At 43.9% G+C, this 19712-nt stretch overlaps 2 protein-coding genes across 5 annotated transcripts in view; both read left to right on the plus strand.

Moving 5' to 3' along the window:
- The first annotated feature begins 274 nt into the window (after positions 1-274).
- FN3K (fructosamine 3 kinase) lies at positions 275-10596 on the plus strand. Of its 3 annotated transcripts, XM_083874517.1 has the most exons (8): positions 275-521; positions 3186-3413; positions 4397-4548; positions 5821-5912; positions 6780-6862; positions 7678-7800; positions 8558-8900; positions 9589-10596. In XM_083874517.1, exons 2-7 carry the CDS (start codon positions 3267-3269, stop codon positions 8894-8896), a joined length of 936 nt encoding a protein of 311 aa, XP_083730643.1. In that variant the 5' UTR covers positions 275-521; positions 3186-3266; the 3' UTR covers positions 8897-8900; positions 9589-10596. The 3 variants fall into 3 exon arrangements, with proteins under 3 accessions (XP_083730643.1, XP_083730642.1, XP_083730644.1); XM_083874516.1 differs by having other exon boundaries at positions 276-521; positions 8558-10596; XM_083874518.1 differs by lacking the exon at positions 275-521 and having other exon boundaries at positions 3201-3361; positions 8558-10596.
- A 1080-nt stretch (positions 10597-11676) lies between these two features.
- The window catches only part of TBCD (tubulin folding cofactor D), a 116931-nt gene continuing 108895 nt past the window's right edge, over positions 11677-19712 (plus strand). For both annotated transcript variants that reach the window (XM_083874335.1, XM_083874334.1), the window contains exons 1-6: positions 11677-11921; positions 14571-14621; positions 14821-14918; positions 15668-15769; positions 16759-16905; positions 17719-17774. In XM_083874335.1, coding sequence (XP_083730461.1) covers positions 11744-11921; positions 14571-14621; positions 14821-14918; positions 15668-15769; positions 16759-16905; positions 17719-17774 — 632 coding nt within the window. In that variant the 5' untranslated portion in view covers positions 11677-11743. The remainder of the gene's footprint in view (positions 11922-14570; positions 14622-14820; positions 14919-15667; positions 15770-16758; positions 16906-17718; positions 17775-19712) is intronic.

A 19712-nucleotide genomic window follows, 5' to 3' on the forward strand; every position in this document is an offset into this window, starting at 1 on the left:
CGGACACTGGGCGGGCAACATACAGAGCACTCCACAGTCTGGGTGTCTCCGATTCGGGCTCAGCCCCTGGGAGCCGCAGGCACCCTGTCCGTGTCCGGCCGCAGTGGAGATGCGATTTCAGCCTCCCCACAGCTCCATCCCGCCGGCGTTCCCGGGGCTCCCTCAGCCCGGCCGGGGAGCCTGCTCGTCGCCCGGGGACAGAGCCCACAGAATCCCTGCCGCCGCACCGGGGTTTGCCGGCTGGCGTTCGCTGTGAGCAGACTTGTTCTGATGGCACTTTTCTTTAAGCTGGTGCACTGATTGCTCCAGGTCCCGGCACCGCTCTGGCATTTTACTGGCCGGAATTTTCACACTCCCAGAGGATGTCAGTGCTAGTCTAGGAGGAACATCACAGACTCTTGGTGGTATCTCACAGCAGTGGACTGGGGTGAAGCTGCACCAAAGGATTGTTATTACTGAGGAGTCGGAGTCACACAACCCCTTCACACATGAAAGACTTGAGTTATTCTTCCACATTCCAGGTAACAATTTTGTAGACAGTGTTGTATCAGAAGCCTTATGATACTTAAAGGCTGACTTCACATTCCTGATATCTAATTCAGGTATATTGTTCTTCAAATTCTTCTAAGGGAAGATAAAGCCAACCCTCCCCAGTTAAACAAACTATATCTAAAGAATCTGAAGAAAGGATTTATTTTCCAGAAACACTCAATTTATTTATTTTTGAAATAGTGTTCTTCAAGTCATGTTTCTTTTACCACAGTGTCTGTGGCATTCTCCTAGAACTTTCTCATAGAGTGGTATGAAATATAATTTATTCTTATGGGAAAGTATTTAACTTACAAATTAATTCCCCAAAGTATTAAAAACAGACAAAAACATTTATGAAAATAATTATATGCACTAATGAGACAAAACTTTGCTGTACATGTACATAATAATTATAGATAATTTTTAGCTTAGTGAAGTTTGTCCTTAAAAGTTACTGAGAGAACTTCACAAGGAATCCAAATGCACAATTGTAGCACTGAAGAATTTGTCACACTGTTGGTAGAATTTAACAGTGATAAATGCATTGTTAAGTATATTTAATACATTTTAATGTGATGAATACATTTTAATTGTGTTTAATATATATTCATTGTGTTTAATGCATTTTAAGTGCCTCAGGACTGAATATGCAGACTCATTTTTATATTTTTAATCATTTGAAAAAAAAACACAGGATTTTCTTTTATTTTTATTAGTAAATCACTGTCCAGATTTCATGGAATTAAGAATTGAATCTAATGGTGTTTATGCCTTTTACAAAACCACACAAAATAGTGAAACCAATGGTACTGTGCACATCAGAAACTAAAACGCAGTATGAAAATCCAGCAGCAGAATGTCATGTCCTTTCGGTGGCATTGGATGTGTCATTTATCCCAAAGCACCATTTCTGTGGTGAGCAAGCTCTGAAATAAGAGTTCACGTTGTAATTTTTGTCATTGTGGTACATACATGGAGCGTGTGCTGCCATTACACAGGAATCCGTGTGTTCGGGTCTGGGGGGCCGCGGGAGCTTGTGCGGAACGGGGAACAGTGTCAGACTCCCGTCACACCGGGAATGTCCCCTCACACCGGGAACAGTCCCTCAGAACACCGGGGACAGCCCATCTTCGCACCGGGAACAGCATCCCCTCACAGCGGGAACTGCCCCCATCCCGGCGGGAACAGCCGCCTCTCACACCGGGAACAGCCGCTTCTCACAGCGGGAGCAGCTCCTCTTCACATCGGGAACAGCCCTTCATCACTGCAGGACCAGCTCCCCCTCACACGGGGAGCAGCCCCTGTAACTCGGGGAACTCCTGTTCTCATAACAGCGGGAACAGCCCCCCTCACACCGGGACCAGCCTCCCCTCACACCGGGACCAGCCGCTCCTCACTGCAGGAGCAGCCTCCCCTCACACCGGGAGCAGCCCCCACTCACACCGGGAGTAGCCTTCCATCACTGGAGGAACAAGCCTCCCTCACACCCGGACACCCTCCGCCACCTCACACCGGGAGCAGCCGCCCCTCACACCGGGACCAGCCCCCACTCACACCGGGAGTAGCCTTCCATCACTGGAGGAACAAGCCTCCCTCACACTGGGAACAGCTCCCCAACTGCAGGGACTGTTCCCGCACACCGGGAGCAGCTGCCCCTCACACCCAGGGCCAGCCGCCCCTCGCTGTAGGAGCAGCCTCCCCTCACCCCGGGAACAGCTTCCCAACACTGCAGGGACTGTTCCCTCACACCAGGACAGCCTCCTCCACCTCGCACAGGGACCAGCTGCCCCTCATTGCAGGATCAGTCGCCCCTCACACCAGGAGCAGCCCTCCATCACAGCAGGAACAAGCCCCCCTCACAGCGGGAGCAGCTGCCCCTCACTGGAGGAACAAGCCTCCCTCACACCCGGACACCCTCCGCCACCTCACACCGGGAGCAGCCGCCCCTCACACCGGGACCAGCCGCCCTTCATTGCAGGAGCAGCCTCCCTTCACACCGGGAACAGCTCCCCAACACTGCAGGGACTGTTCCCGCACACCGGGACCAGCCCCTCTTCACACCGGGCCCCGGGGGTGCCGCTCACCCGCGCTGTGCCCGCAGGTCCTGAAGCTCGGCCGGGATCTCCCCGCGGCACTGCTCCAGGAATTTCCGCAGGGAATCGCGGGCTCCAGCCGGGCTCCCCGCCCGCCTCATCCTCCTCCCCGCACCCCCCCGGCCCATTAGCGGATTTGATAACATCCTTTTGGGCTGAAACTTTGGATTTCACACCAAATACCCCCGAAACAGCGCCTGTGGCCATTCCTGGGGCTGCCTTCAGCTTCCCTCTAGTGGATTGGCCTAAAACGGCGGCGATCCCGGAGCTTTAGAGCGGCTCCAAACTACAAATACCAGCAGCTCCAGCACCGCTGAGAGGCCCCAGGACCCACCTCCCCTAGAATTAATCTCTCCAGTTTATTCTAGCAAATATTTATAAAGAATTTTGTTTTTCGTATATAGCTATAAAAGCCCACGGCAAGCAAAGCACTTTGAAACATTCTCTCTGGCTGAGCTATTTCTTTAATTGCCTTTTTTTTTTTTTTTTTTTTTTTTTTTTTTTTTTTTTTTTTTTTTTTTTTTTTTTCTGTGGTGGGTGGCCCTTCCTACCTCATCGCAGAGTGACAGTGGCAGAAGGACCCAGACCTTTAATCCTGTTTCGCAGCAGGTTTAGCAGAGGAGCGGCTGCAGCAGCCTGGAAATGAGCGTGGAGAAGATCCTGAAGGCAGAGCTGAGCACCAACATTCTGAAGGCACTGGGGAGCTCTGGGGGAGGATGCATCAGCCAAGGCCAAACGTATGAGACAGACAGAGGACGGGTATTTGTGAAAATCAACCACAAACCTCAGGTTAATGCCAGTAGAACTTATGATTGCATATAGATAGCTTTTTATTTTAAAAGCAGCTGATCGTTAATAATACATAATTATTCCAATTCTCAGTATTCTTTTTAAAGCTGTGTCTATTTTATATCCAGAATTAATGTAGCAGATATGGTTAGTGTGAAATGCAGTGTGGTGCAATGTGATAACCCTCAACAGCAGGAATGAGCTGTAATTCCTGTAAAAAGGAGGCCAAGCACAAAGCTGTTATTGTGGTAGCTGTAGTTTGGAAAAGTCCAGAGCTGACTTTGTATTCACTGCATTGTTTTTCATGTTCCAGCTGGGAGGATCGATAATGGGAGGGCACAAACAGGGGCCAGTTCTAAAACTCATGTTTTATCTTTAAAGCTACAGAAGTTTGAAACATCCCCAATGCTTTTTGCATTTCTGAAAGTAAAATTCTTGCAGCTTCTCAAACCAAACTCTTGACTTTTCTATTACTAAATGAATACTCAAACTGCTTTTTCTAACACCACAGTGCATCAGAAATTTGCTTTATCAATATCATTCTAAACTGCCATACAGAACAGCATCTTTGCTTCAAAAATACAGAGCACATGCTGAATATTTGTGCTGTCATCTCCATCCAATGGCCTATGGGGAAAGAAGAAGCAGTTTAAGGGCTCAATGTTACCTCATTTAGCAGTGGCCACATTATTCTCAGAGATGCTGTTGCATCCAGGTAGTTTGGTCTCTTCAAAAGCAGCTAGAAATCAGGGTAAAATGTGACATCCTACAACCCTGGAATGAATTTAGGGGAAGACAAAAAAAAAAAAAGAAGTTAGGGTTAGGACCCTGAATCTTCATGTGTGGACTGAAGCCTTGCTGCAGCTCTCTGCTTTTATCAAGAAGAATTAACTCCTTGCCACTTTGTCAAAAGTCTGTTTTTTCCAAAATACTCATTGTAGACATCCATAGTTTAGCCCGAGGGTATCCTTATTCCTTGACAGGCTAGAACAATGTTTGAAGGGGAAATGGCAAGTTTGGAAGCAATTCAGAAAACCGGGATTGTGAGAGTGCCTCAGCCCATCAAAGTGATGGACCTGCCTGGAGGAGGAGCCATGTTTGCCATGGAGTACCTAAAGATGAAGCACCTCAACAAGTATGTCCGTGCATCTCTTTTTACTGTGTTTTGGGGCATATTATTTTTAATGTCTTACAGTCAGCCAGGGAACTTCATGAGCAGAGTCACTGTATTCTCTGAGACAGAGCTTCTCTCTGTTGAGATCTCTGTTTCTTTGTGTACATATTAAATATATATATTTATGTATGTATCTATATATGTATGTACACAGTCCTTGTCCACATTTTGCTTTTCCTGCTCTAGAAATGGCTGTCATTGCTAATTTGTGTGCTGCTCTACATGTGCTGAAATGCTGCTGCATGACTGTAATCACAGCTGAGTTTGGGTCATCGTTCTCTCATGGGATTTTTCATTATTGTGTCTTTCCCCAGCCCAACAGGTTCCTTTAACCTTACAGGCTGCTTAGGTCTTTGAAACCCCTGCTTCTCTAAGTACAATCTTCCAGTATGATTGAAGCCATGATTAAGTTGACATGAATTTGCATTTCATCTGTCAGCCAACCTGAACATGGAATTCAGGAGCTCCGTGTTGCTGAAAACAGATTTTCGGGAACACTGCTGTGTTCCAGGCCTCCATATGGGAATAGTGTCATGCCTATGGCTCTTCTGGCAGCTGCTTGTCCAGCCCATTTTATTTGGGACAAATTGGTTATAATGGCAATTCCACAGCCTCCTCGAACAGTTTAATCTAATCCATCCCACTGTTCCTAGAAAGGATTTCCCAATGTCTAACCTTAGTCCTTCTGGTTGCAATTTTAAATCCATCATTTTCTGCCCATTCTGGGCATGGAGAAGAAATTAGTTTCCATCCTTGAAACTCCTGTTAAGATACCTGTGGAATATGTAACTGGTTTTTAGTTGTCTGCCTTCAGCATTAGGCAGCCTCAATTCAGTCCCTGCCTAGGGCTGCTTTTCAGACTCAGCCTTTCAACTGCTGTGCAGCTGATTTGGGAGGGTAAAGCCCAACAGGAGATACCATGCTCTGTTCTTTGCTGATAGCGGGGCTGATAAGGAGGAGCACATGATCCTCCTGCCCTTGCTGCTCCTGTTTATACCACCTTGTGTTCTCTTTACCTTTCTTGCAAGAGCATTTAGTGTGTTTGCTGTATCATCTCTGTCTTCAGAGCTGTTATCAAATCATTTGCTCCCTGTTAGGTGCTTATGAAATTAAGGTTCAATGTTTTACCAAAAATAGCCTTGGTCACATTTAATTGAGGTTGTTTTTTTTTTTTTTTCCGTGTAATATTTGTTCACTTGTCTCAGTTTCATTTTGGTTTATTTGATCCTACAGATACTCTTCAAGGCTGGGAGAGCAGATAGCAGAGCTTCATCTTTATAACCAGAGACTCGGAGAGAAGCTGAAGGCTGAGGGCAGCACAATTGGTAAAGCATTGATGTAATGTACTAAACAAAAAAGGAAGCAATTCCTGTGGCTGTGGTGCAACATTGCTTTCAACTTTCCTGAGTCAGACTGACAATTTGGACTCTTCTTCAGTGTCAGTGAAACCTTTCAGCCTCCTGTACTCTCACTTTCTTAAAATGTTCTTGAGTTTACAGAAATCCCATTTTTTGCTTGCTGTTATATTAGATAATTAACTGATTACAGATCATTGTCCCTTAGTAAATGCAGAATTAAGCTCCCCTTTAAAGATGTTAGGAATGACATTTTTGAACTCAAATAAGTAGCAAAATATTAAAAAATTGCTGCTTCTCAAAGTGAATTAAAGCATAAATGGAAAAAAAGATCAGCTATATAAAGAATTATTTTTTGAGTTGTTACTATTAAAATCTGTAGTACCAGTCTGTATCTGTGTTGTTCCTGTGACTTCAGAGGTGGACTGGGTCTGACTCTTAGTGGTGGGCAAACTATAATCCATTATTGTTGAGTGAAGTGCCAAATTACTGGTAAGTCCCAAATAATCTATGAATCAAACTCAAGCCACATTTAATGGCAACATGTCCAAGTGCCAGAACAGCAGATTTATATTTTGCTGACTTTATATTTTGCCTCCTTTCCTGAATGTCCAACTCCTTCATCCAAAGCAAACTCACTGACTGTGATTGATTATGCCTCCATTTCCATTCAGCATCTTCAAGTCCAAAAGATTTCTTTCCAGCTTTAGAAAGGGTTGTGACCATGAAATAAGTGTAACTTATTGCTTAAAGTTATTTTTTCTGCCTTAAGTTCCGTGTTTGCAAACTTCACCATGTAAAGATCTCAAATTCCCTAATAGTTATATTGTTCTGTAGGAAAAGGAGCTGCTCATTCCGAGGCGCAGTTTGTGGATCAGTTTGGATTCCACACACCCACTTGCTGTGGTTATATCCCACAGGTATGGTCTGCTCCACAGCTGTGAAAGCCAACAGGCACCTGTAGAGGTCTGTAAACTCCTCCTACCTGAGCTTGTCTGCAGCTTTCTGATCACAGCTTTGCTTTCCCTGTTCCACCCCTGTTCCCTGGTGCTTGCATGTGGCCAGCAGGCACAGTGGATTGAGTGAGATTTTGGAATCATTTGGTGGTTCTTTAGCATGGTGATACTTTAAAAAATCAGTGTCCCTTCACATACCATGTCTTGGTTTTATTGACCCCTACTGTATGGCTCTCTCTACTGCTTTTGGAGAGCCTCATCATTTAGATCTCACGAGACATTGGAAAGGGCTCTTGGATATAATTCCACCATTTTCTGGCTCTGCACGTGTCAGGATTTCATTCTGTGACTTAACTGAATGAACCTCCAGTATCTCAAACTCTTTGCTAAGTACAACTTTTCACCAAATTAAAAACTTGTCACCCAAAAAAAATGAATTAATACTTCTGCATATTCAGAAAGATTTGGAACATAACATTGAACAACAGAAATGATCTCACCAGAAACTCTCTCTCTAAAATTCATTTTAAAAATGGGAATGAATGAAAATATCCAGAACCTCAACTTATATTAAAGAAAACCCCACCAAAGTATGGTGGAGAGCAGCACTCCCAAAACAAAACATCTGATGTTGCTGTGCACTGGTCACACTGACAGTGTCCAGGCCATTGTGTCAGCACTGAGTGTTTTAACTGGATCTCTGCTATTAACACTGAGTGCACATATTAGGGTGCACTCAGTTAAAACTGTGTGTGACAAACTCATGCTGTGTTTTCCAGGTGAATGAGTGGCAGAGTGACTGGCCATCCTTCTTTATCCGTCACCGACTCCAGGCTCAGCTGGACTTGATTGAGAAAGATTATGGAGACAGAGAAGCCAGGGAACTCTGGTCACAGCTAAAAGTATGAACCATGTTTTAAATGTTTTTTCTAGAATTTCCGAAAATGTGTATCAGTGAGATTGTAAAAGTGTTTTATAAGGGATTTACCAAGCTGGGAATGAAGAGCAGGGTCTGCATGAACTTCACAGTGGGTCCAGCAACATTGTCAGCTGAACAGAATTTCCATTACTCTTTCAATTTTTATAGATAGTGGAAAAAAAAAACATAATTCAGCATTAACATTCATTGCTGAGAATACAGCTAGTAATAATAGTAATATGGTAAAATCCTAAGAGCTTGGTGTTATGAAGTGGGTGAAATTCTGCTTCCTGGACAGGTTTGTATTGTGTCTGGCCCAGGCTTACAGCTGAGGCTGGTTCTGTGCAGCCCTCAGGGAGCACCAGGGATGCTCCCTCTCTTCTGTTCATTGGTCCAGATACTTACTGCAGTCCTTTTTGCCATTGAAACTTTTTAGTTTAAATGAAATTATTTTATATTTCTCATGACTGCTAACAGTATCCATGTCTAGAAACAACACATCAGTACCAGGTATTGATAGTAGACTAAGAATTAAATGCTTTGCTGAGCTCTGTCAGAAACAATCCAGAACATTTATACTGGCTTGTTCTTATTGCCATCAATGTCCAAAGCAATCCATGAGGGCTGAACACAGGCAGCATTTGGCCAGCTCAGGCTCTTAACATGCTACAGTACTTAGTTTTATTTATTGTTTTCTTCAAAACTCTTTAATTGTTACATGTCTGTTTATGCTTTTTCAGCCAAAGATCCCTGAAATGTTCTGTGATGTAGAAATCGTTCCCGCTCTCCTGCACGGGGACCTATGGGCAGGGAATGTGGCTGAGGACGACTCTGGGCCGATTATATTTGACCCTGCCTGCTTCTATGGCCATTCGGAATTTGAACTGGCCATTGCTGGAATGTTTGGGGGCTTCAGCAGCTCTTTTTTCTCTGCCTATCACAGTAAAATACCCAAAGCTCCGGGATTTGAGAAACGGAACAAGTTGTATCAGCTCTTTAATTACATAAACCACTGGAACCATTTTGGGACAGGGTACAGGGGCTCTACCCTAAACATGATGAGGAAACTTCTAAAGTAACCAGGTACCTTTGAGAAATTCTGACACAGTCCCTTAGGAATGAGCAGCCCCTGCTCATTCCAAGTAGCACAAACTTGGAATTGATGGTAAAACCTCTGATATGGAGAAGGCTTAATGCACTTTTGAGCCTCACTGACTAAGAGCAATTGTGTAACCTTTAACTTGGGCACTAGTTTCCCTGCACAGATTCCTCCCTGCTGAAGGAAAGGGCTGCACTGTTTGTCAAGGCTCCACTGGCTTGGAGAGCACCACGACAGTCAGCCTGCCCTTGCTCTCTCACCTCGTAGCTGCTGTGCTCCCACAGTTGTTCCACAGCAGCATCTCCCCAGTCCTGCTGCTGCTCCACCAGCAGTTTGTTATGGAGAGCTGCAGTTGTGGGACAGTGGTGGAAGTAACAGCAAGTTCTTATGTCTGCCCTTGTTAGTTCTGTTTTCTGCTTTCTGTCTGTTCCCAGCCCTTTTCCCAGGGATATTTCCATGGTCTTCTGTTTCCCTTTCCTTTCCTTTTGCATGTCTAATGTCCTAATCCAAAATTTCAGTCAGATTCTGTGAATCTGAAAACATTCTCTTTTTAATTTAATGAGCAGACAAGGCCCTTTAGCTGCATTTGGCAACCATATGTAATTAACAATATTTCTAATGTTTATTTTATTTTAATGTAATTTACTCACATTCATCTTTCTCTTGTTATAGGAACTGAAATTCCAGTGGTATTTTCTGGAAGGATGTCTAGTTCCTTGGTAATTAACTGTACAGTCAGAAGTGGGTTGTTACCACTCAAAGTTGATAATAGCATTTCATCGTTTTAGTGTGATATTTCAGTGTGTTGTACTACAATAGTGACATATTTAAATAACTTTGTAAAAAGACAACAAAATTTAGGAGGGAGGCTCCGTGGTTGGAGAAGAAGCACCTGTGGCTGCTGGATTGGTTGGTGCTTGACATATTTTCAATTTTAGAAAACGAGTGCAGTGGGCAAAGCTGGTCTGTTGTGCCACCACCAGGGTATATAGAACGGTGTCAAATCTGATAGATTTGTAAGGGGTTTTATTGTTCTTTACTGCTTTATTTTTCCAGAAAACACAGGCAGTGGGGATTTGGGGAGAAAAGTGTTCAGCAAAGATATTGGTGTGCAATCTGAGCTAGAGTATGTTAGTGACCCTGGGGAGTTTTAATGGAAGAAAGTGGCAAGGAAAGTAAAAGTAAGTGCAGTCCCACAAGTATGAATTAGATGATTTGGGTACAAATGACCTGAGTATTCAGGCTTCAGATGGTTGGCATGACTAATACTGAAATATTCTATTCAAAAGTGCTCAAATATGTTTAGGCTTTTTTCAACTTTAAATGGTAGTGCTATAAAGACTTAATAAAGTTAAAATTTCAATGTTGTAATTGGTTTAACACAATGCACTTTGTTCTCTGTAAATATGATACAAATAGTGAAAAAAAATTACTTCCTTTGAATCAGGGGGATCTGTCACGGTTGGTTATAAAATTTAACAGAACTAAAAGAGTGGAAAGGTGGAACAGTAGAGTTAGAACACAGTTGGGGTTGTAGCTGATGGCTGGAAGATCTGGGTCTGAGGAAAGAGCAAAGTGCATATGCACTGGTGTTTATGGATGTGAACAAACCGACCTGTATCTCACTGGGAAATACTTGTGAACTCAAACTTCTCCAATAAAACACTTGCCTTGCAGAAACCTGGTGTTTGGTGTATGTGTTTTGTGACTGTGGTTTGACTGAATGAATTTGAGCCTGAAGATAAAATATTTGGGTGTGGATGGAGCTGCGGGATAGCAGAAAAGAGCAACAACCTGTTTTGACTCCCTGGCTGGGCTGAGGTGCCTCCTTGAATTTCTGTATAATCAGTGGAGCTGCAGGTGTAGCTTTCAGGGTTTGAATGTTGTTTCCAGAATTGTATGATGTTTAGATAATGTGTTGTGATATTGACCACGTAATGCAGTGTTTTGGTGTGGGTCAGGTAAGGAACGGAGGTCATGGATAACGGCATCATCCAGCTGTCTCCACACACCTTGTGCAACCGAGGTTGTCCCCTCCTTGTCCTTTTCCCCTGGAGTCCCCATGCCCATGTCCTCCTCCCTGCTCCCTTCCCTGGGAGGCCCTGTCTCCATCCTCACCCAGTGCTTGGGTGCCCATGCCTGTGTCCCCATCCTTGTCCCATCCCCAGGACCCCACAGTTGGGTGTCCCCGGGGTGGATGTCCCCATCCCTCGTGGACGTCCCTGTCCCCTATGAGTGTCCCCATCCCCAGTAGGTCTTCTTTTCTCCGCTGGGTGTTCCCAGGCTGGATGTCCGCATTCCCCAGCAGGTGTTCCTGTTTCCGGTGGGTGTCCCTGTCCTCATCCCCGAGGGGTGTCCCCAGGCTGGATGTCCTCACCCCGGGTGTACGTCCCCAGGGCGTGTCCGCCCCTCAGCTCCGCTTCCCGCGGAGGGGCCGGGCCCGCGCTCGGAGGCGCCGCCGCCGCCTTTGGTCCCTCCTGGCGGCCCGTAGCAGGGCGGGAGCGGCGGCGGCGCGGGGCGGGCCCGGGGCGGCACCGGCCGCTCGTCCCGGGTGGTCTCTTGTGCCGGGTGATCGCCTGTCCCGGGTGGTCGCAGCGCTCCGGGCCGGAGGGGCGAGGGCAGCGGCTCCGGGAGCCCCGCGGTGCGGGCCGGTAGGGCCGGGCGGGGCTCAGGGGGGGCTGCGGGAGGGGCGCGGTGGCCGCATGGCGGGGCCGGGCGGGGTGTGAGGGGCGGCGGCACCGGCCCTGCCCGCGCCCTGAGGGGCGGCGGAGCTGAGAACTGAGCACTGAGCCTTCCCTCTGTCACTGCCAGCGCCGGGCCCGCCGGGATGGACGGAGCGGGGCGGGAGCCCGAGGAGGGCGAGGAGCGGGAGCCGGGAGCCATCAGCGAAAGGAGCATCCTGGACAGCTTCACCGAGAGCAGGGAGGTGGCCGAGCTCATCGGGAACCTGAGGGGAGTCTTCGGCGAGCTGGTGACAAGGGAAATGGCCGTGGAACGGTTCATAGGTAAGCCCAGCAGCCAAAGGGAGTGGTCCTTCTATTGCTTGATACAAACATTTTATTATGTATCATTCATTTCATTGTTGATGATTACCACAAAAGGGACCAAACCGCTAATTTTTGGGCCAGTGATAATGCTGGAGCTTTATCAACAGATAGTTCAGATCTGGGTTTTTGCTCATTTTGTTTTCTATATAGATATTCCTTTCTTACCTGGTATTTAACTACTGTAAATGAAAACTTAGGTCTTAGATTCCAGAAATCTGAATTCTAATTCGTGTTGGGCCTCCTCTTTCCTATTCAAATTCAGGCCATACTTTAGTTAAAAGTTTGTATGCCTGTTAAATAAAACAACTTTTTAACCTAATTACTCATCCAAACACACCCATTTTGTGCTTTCAAATGTCAGTTTCCTATTTTTACTCTCTCATTTCGTGGGAAATGTGCAGAGTGGCTTCATACAGATGGTGTAAGTTTTTCCAAGTGGTGGTAACTTGGTTTGACTTTTGTGCCACCTAAGGAAAGCTGTCCTGCCCCTGGGCCTCAGCTGGGTCTGGAAGGGCCATAGTGAGGTGCATTTAGGAATATCCTGGGTGACCAGCCTGTTTCAAGGCACATCTGTCTGTTGGGTCAGTATCCTGACGAGGTGATTTGCAAAAGTTCATTCAGTGCTTCATGTATCTGCAAACTGAATTTAGCAGACTGGCATTTTGCAGTGAAATTGTTAAAACTCAGAGTCAAAATATTGACCCAGCAGCTTTGGTTTTAACAACAAGGAATGAAGTGGGCAAACAATAAAGCAGAAACATTTGGAGATGTGACCCTGCAGAGGTTTCTCAGTAGCATTATTGTGGCTGACTGAACTGACTGTTCCATCTAAATTATGGACATATAACTGCTCAGACAGAGGTCCTAGGAACTCACATTGGTTGTTCAGCATCACAGAGGAAATGTCAGATTTCAGTGGGACAGGAAAAACCATTGCAGGAAAAATCACCTTGCTGTGCCTCTCTGTCTGTCCCATCAGGTGGAATGTTTCTGTGCATTTAAACTGTATTTATGAGCTTTCTGCCTGTGTGTCATGGCCCAGTTAATGCAGTCTCAATATACATTTAAAAAGATACTGTGTATGTTGTTCAGTATTGGGTTATAATATTTAGTGTGTTCTTGGACAAAAGGTCCCAAATCTGCCAAGAGGCTCAATGTGTGGGTTAGAACACTGAAACTTAGGGAATACTTTTTATCTGGGAGCAGAGAATACAGTACTCACCTGTTCCAGAGTATTTTAATGACAGTTTCCATCATAAGAAAAACTCATGATACTAATTTTTTGATGAACCACTAGAAACAGAAGTTTGGGAAACAGTTTAATCTGCAACTACAATTTTGTAGGAAAAAATAGGAAGAGTTTTTTTTTAATAATAGTTTTAGAGGATCTGGTTTGAATTAATTTTCTTCAGTTTTTATATTTGGGGTTTTACTCTTCAATTCCACTTCTGCTGGAAAGCTGTTGCTTTGGTGTTGGAATTCGTGTTCACTGCTGTTTGTATGCAGCTTAAGGCACCATTAATTAAGATGAGAAGTCAGTGATGATTAGGAGCTCAAATTTCCCTCTCAATGGCATTCTGGTATCCCAGTGGAATTGCACAAGGATTGTTGGATGGTCTGGTGACTGAAAGTGGTTGTGCAGTGTCATCCACTGGTCAACTGCAGCACTGTTGGCTTTGAGTCACGTCTTAAATGTAAATGTTGATGTGTCAGGCAGAGAAAAAGGACAGAGAGCAAAGTTGTTTGTGAGAAAAACAAATACAGAAAAGGGGAGGTTAAGGAAGTTTTAGTTTTCTTAATTCAAAAGTTGTTTTCTGACCAAATAGATAAAATGAGCCAGGCAATCTCCAGTGCCGAACTGGATCACTTAATGATCTCCTTGGGGATCCAGCTTTCATTTCTGTAGCTGCTTTTTGCTGATTCTGGGTTTAAATTAAAAAGCTTTTGTGTCTGAAGGCTCTGGTAAGTTGTTCTTATTTGGTTTTTTTTCAATATTCTATTTCAATTTCTCCTTTCTCAAGTCAGTATCCAAAAGGAAGAGGCAGCAAAATAGAGTAAGGGATGTGAAAAGTTTTGAGGAGCACAGTGGTAAAAGCTGCAGTTTGTGTCTATTGAAGTTAAAATTTGTTAAGGATTCTTTATTCTTTGGTGAATAATTCCCTGTATTCTATTTCAAAATAAGAAACTAGCTCTGAGGATTGTGAGGAGCACCCTCATTGCAAAGTGTTACTTGTGGGAGGTTGGTCCAAGGAGATTTGGAGAGGCTCCTGGGAGTGGGTTGATGGTTCAGTGTAGGTAAATGAGTGCAGTGTGAGGGGGCAGACTGTGTTTGTACTGTTATTTGGAACTCTAGGCTGCTCTGGGCTGGAAGGGACCTTAAAGATCATCTCATTCCACCCTCCCTGCCATGAGCAGGGACACCTTCCACTAGACCAGGTTGCCCCAAGATCCATCCACTCTATAACTTTGTGACCTCACTTACAGGTGGTGGCAGCTCAGGGATGCAGAAATCTTCAGCTACAACTGTTCAGAAACAGAGGGTATCTCACAGTTAAGGCTCTGGAAAAGCCTTGGAGTAGTTTATTACAGATATCTTTTCCTTTTCAGGTATAATGGACAAGTACCAGGAGCAGCCTCACCTTTTGGATCGCCACTTAGGTAGGAGTGTCATCTTTAAATAATCTTTGTGTCTATACTTAAAAATCTGTTACTCTGGAAGATCTGGGTTTGCATTCCAAGATTACTGTGGCTGACAGTACTTCCATTCTATAATTGCTGTCTCCCTCTGTTCTATAAGAAGTACAGGAAACTCTGTGAGCTGCATGCAGTCTCACCAGTTTTTCTCTCCTTTCACCAGAGGGGATGATGAACTCCTTGTTGGAGATAGTACGGGACAGTGGATCTCCTCCCCCACTAGTTCACCTGGCTTTTAAATTTCTCTACATCATTACAAAGGTAAAAAAATCCTACATTTAATGTTCTTAACTGAAATTTGTCAGTTACAAATATTTTCTTTGTTATTTTCAGAAATATGAAAATAAATGTCTAATATGATTAAATAATTTAAACTGTTTTAAATATTTAGATTAGTTGAATATTTAGATTTTAAAAAATATTTAGATAGCTAAAATATTTAGATTAGTTAAAATAAAAGATTAGTTTTCTTGTTTCCCATTTTCATGATAGCTTAAGTTATTTACTAATCCAGATTACTAAAAAATGAATGCAAAAGAAATTGCAGACATGGAGATACTGAGTGATAAAACATGAGTTATAACGTTGAAAAGTAAAGTGTGATGAACAATTAGATGGATGTGGAATTTACATTTGAGCACAAGAAAATGTTTTTGGGCTGTAAGGGCTGAGGCCTGGCGTAGGTGGCTCAGTGTCCATCCTTGGGATACTGGACAGCCCATGGATGTAGTCCTGGGCACCCTGCTGGGGTGACCTTGCTTTACCTGGAGGGTTGGACTAGACAATCTCCAAATGTCCCTTGTTTTAAAGTTAATTATCATTTCATTAATTCTTAATCACTTTATAAAAACACAAATATCACAAGGTACTTAAGACTTTAACTTGCATGCTTACTCTCCTTATGGCACGAGGATCCTAATCATGAAATTTGTCCAAGGGCTTTTCCTTTCCCCTCAGTATGTGCTGGATGGGTGACTGAATTCTGAAATTTGACTGAATTTCTGCTTTAGGTGAGAGGGTACAAACGTTTCCTGCCACTGTTCCCACATGAAGTCCGGGACCTGCAGCCTGTTTTGGATATGCTTGCAAAGCAGAACCCAAAAGACACTGAGGTGAGGACTTGCTGTACTTTTTGTTTAACTTTTATGTCTCCAGTGGAAAAAGCTGAAGGAAAAAAAATTAGGGAAAAAGTATATGAAGCAGTGACAGAACCTGTCTGGTGTTAACACCTGGATTTGGTGTGAAAACCGTTATCTTGTCACAGGAGAAATGCCCTCCCCAAGGAGAGGTCTTGATTTTCTTTCCTGGGATTTGTTCCAAGGATTTAGAAGCAGTGGCAGTAGAAGTGCGAGTAGAACCTTTAACCACTCATGTAAGGAGCAAATTGATTGTAACAAGAGTAAGAAAAAGGGCAGTGAAAGGCATTGAACCTCTAAAAGGAGGAACTGAAAAATCATCCATCTGACCTCAGGATACTGTAGTTGATGCTCTTACTTTTTTAAATAAGGAAAAAGAAGAACTCCAGAGAGCTGCTTAACATAGATGAATTTTAAGAGAGATCATTATCAATTATAAGTAGCACAAATCATGGATTTGAAGGCAAGAATTTTATCGCTGCTCTAAATTAAAGCTTTTTTTTAAATAAACATCAATTCTGACACTTTGCTGCTATAGGCATACAGCTTTAAAGCTTGAAAGACTTCATTCTTTCTTCTCAAGTTGTTTCAGTAAACCCATGAAAGAAATACATAAGAAATTATGGAGAAAAACATCCTTCTGTTATATTTGTGTGTAGAGGTGCAGATGGAGTGAGGGAAGATAAAAACCGGAAAATGGGAAGATGCAGTTTTCCTGTGGGAAGTAAACAAGGATGCCTAGACTTCTGATTGAGGGGGGAGGGTCCATTAATATTGTTACAGTTTTGCAGTTTAGGAGGAGGACTTGTAGTTGTGTCTCCTCTGGAGTTTCATGCCACTCACATTGGGAGTTTTCTCTTGCTCATCTTTGAAAATCCCTTGGAGCCAAAGGGTAGTTTGTGCTCTCTGCACTTCATGTTGCAGAAAATGAAGTAAAAGCCTTTTGTTTGACCATTCCTTTCCAGACCTGGGAAACTCGCTACATGCTCTTGTTGTGGCTGTCCATGATCTGCCTGATCCCTTTTGACCTGGCCCGTTTTGATGGAAACCTTGTTTCTGTGGAAGGGCAGGCTCGGCAGCCAACCATGGATCGCATCCTGGACATAGCGAAGGTGAGGAAAACACATCCTGCAGTGTTTTTAGAACTGAGATGTTTGGCTCAGTCATTCAGGATGTGATAAATATTAATATATTCTGTATATTCCTCAATGATATTTTTTTCTGTATATTATTTAAGCCCATATTTTTGTGTCTAATCTGTAAAGATTTTTTTTTTGTGCTTCTGGATCTTCAGTCTGTTGTTTGTTGGTTTAGAGTCAGGTGAGACTGGAACTAATTTCTCCTGATGTAATAAACCATTTTATCTGAGGTGAACCCCTGCCTTTGAATATGTTAGAGGCTTTCAACACATGAAAGTGTCAGGGAGCTTCTTTCTGAAAGCCAAATCTGAGGGTTTCTGGAGGAAATCAGGGTTTGATCAGAGTGAGCAACTTTGGCAGCTGTGACTGTGTGAAGATCTTTAAACAAATACACGAAGTTCCAGTGGGTGTCAGCCCAGGCACCTGACTTGTCATGCCTTTGAGATAAAAATAAACTACCTCCCCTTCCCCACAGGTACCCCAACAGCTCAGGCTTTTGACACCTGCAGCACTAGGGGGCTTACTGTGTCTGTGAGTAAAGGCTTCAGTAATAAAACTACTTTCAAAGGCATGCAAAGGGAGACTCTACCTCAGTTTGTTAAATGGGAAAATGAACTTTCTGCTATCTTTAAGCTCAGTTTGTAATCATAATAATGAAATAATATGTGTAATCGTAATATTTGCCATGTAAGTATTCAGTCGTGTATTATGTACAGAGTTGTTGCATAGTTTGTTTTCCATCTCCATGGATGATTTTTTTTACAGTCTGTTTTCTTTTCCCTTTAGTGTTACCTGGTTGTCAGTGACAAGGCTCGGGATGCAGCTGCTGTGCTGGTGTCCAAGTAAGTCTCTTTTGTGCATCTTGGCAGAAGGACTCCCATTCCTCCTGCTATTTCTTATTCTGACAAGACAGTGTTGGGAGGGCTGGAAGTTGCCAGCTATCTGTGGGATATTACTTGATATTGCTTCAATTGGATGCAGTAGTGTTGGGAATACTGCTTCTTCTGCACATGAAAATAAATTACAAAGACCGTAAGCAGGGGTAATACACACATGTCTCTTGTTTCAGTATCTATTCCAGTCCACATTCCTGGATATTCTAGTGGAAGGAACACTTAGTCAGCTCAGGTTGTGATTTGTTTTTTTTTTTTTTTTTTCCTTTCTTTTTAAAGCAGTAAAAGCCCCGAGTCTGCACTGCAGCTTGTGCTCAGCAGGGGGCGCTGCCCGCGCAGCTTTGGCGCTGTCGCTGGAGGGACAGCGGGACATGGGGACAGAGGGACACGGGGATGAGGACAGTGGCACACGGGGATGAGAGGACACAGTGGGACATGGGGACAGAGGGATCTGGGGACATGGAGACAGAGGGACATGGGTTTGGGGACAGTGGCACATGGGGTTAGCAGGAGATGGGGACAGTGGAACACAGGGACATGGGGACAGAGGGACAAGGGGATTGGCACATTGGGACATGGGGACAGCAGCACCTGGGGACCTGGGAATACAGGGACAATGGGATGTTGGGATGAAGGGGGACATGGGGACACAGGGACGTTGGGAGATGGGGGCAGTGGATCTGGGAGGTCACAGTCTTAACACCTGCGTTCATGTTCTCTGGGTTAAGATGCACTACATTTATGGGATTAATCAAAATAGTTGTTAAATATAACATTTAGTAGAACAGACCTTGTCTTTTTTTTTAGGAGGTAACCGTCTGTGAACTTACTTTAAATTTATTCTGAGCTTCAGTCACAGGACTCAAGGCTTTAGAAATTTATATTTAGTGATTATATTGCTACAGGTCTGAATCTGATGGCAAATCAAACACTTTTTTTGGTTTAAAATGTACAGTGTCATGCAGAAAATTAATGAAGGACTTGAGACCAGACTCACAGTTCTCTAGTGACTCATCTTGCGCATTTCTGGTTTATTCTGAAATATATCAGAGCAAAATTCAAGAGACTGCATGAATTATTTGTGCAGACTTGAAAAGATTTTGCCTGTTACATAGTTATTTTAACAAGGTTTGTCTCTTTGTCCTTGCCTGTGAGAGTGGGGAGGCCCTGGCACAGGCTGCCCAGAGAAGCTGTGGCTGCCCCATCCTTGGAAGTGTCCAAGGCTGGACAGGGCTTGGAGCAGCCTGGGATAGTGGAGGGTGTCTCTGCCCGTGGAACTGGATGAGCTTTAAGGTCCTTTTCAACCCAAACCATTCTATAATGATTCTGTGATCCTAATTATTTTTCGTAGTCGTTTTGGAATCAATAATTCGAAATTGCTGTTTATGTATTTGTTTGGGTAATCTGCCTTGTCACAGGTTGACAGGCCCAGAGGATTTGAGATGACAGTGTGACACAGAGTGAATTATTCTTGAACATTCATATAGGCTTTTTTCACTTTGTAAAATCCCAGGAAGTACCCAAATTAACCAAGAGTAGTAGATTCTTGTAGGTATACCCAGTATTTGGAAACCTTCTCAAGTAAGGATGACAGTAATTTTAAAAGATTCTTTCATCACATTATGCTTAATTGAATTTGCACTTCGATTTTTCAGTTGTACTTTAGTTGTTAAAATAAACTTTGAGTGGAAGCTTACATACAGCAACTTTATTGATTGCAGCTTTGTGTTCAGCAGAGCTTTGTGCTCATGCAGTGCTCTGCCCTTGGTTTCAGGGGGATTTCCCTGCACCCTCACACTGGGTCCTATGCAGGCACCTTGTTAATTGTCTTATCTTCTCTTCACCTGTGTTTATTGGCTGAATTAATTTTAATTAGGAGTATATGTT

Source organism: Zosterops lateralis (genome assembly GCF_965231275.1).
Source record: "Zosterops lateralis genome assembly, chromosome: 18".
NCBI lineage: Eukaryota > Metazoa > Chordata > Aves > Passeriformes > Zosteropidae > Zosterops > Zosterops lateralis.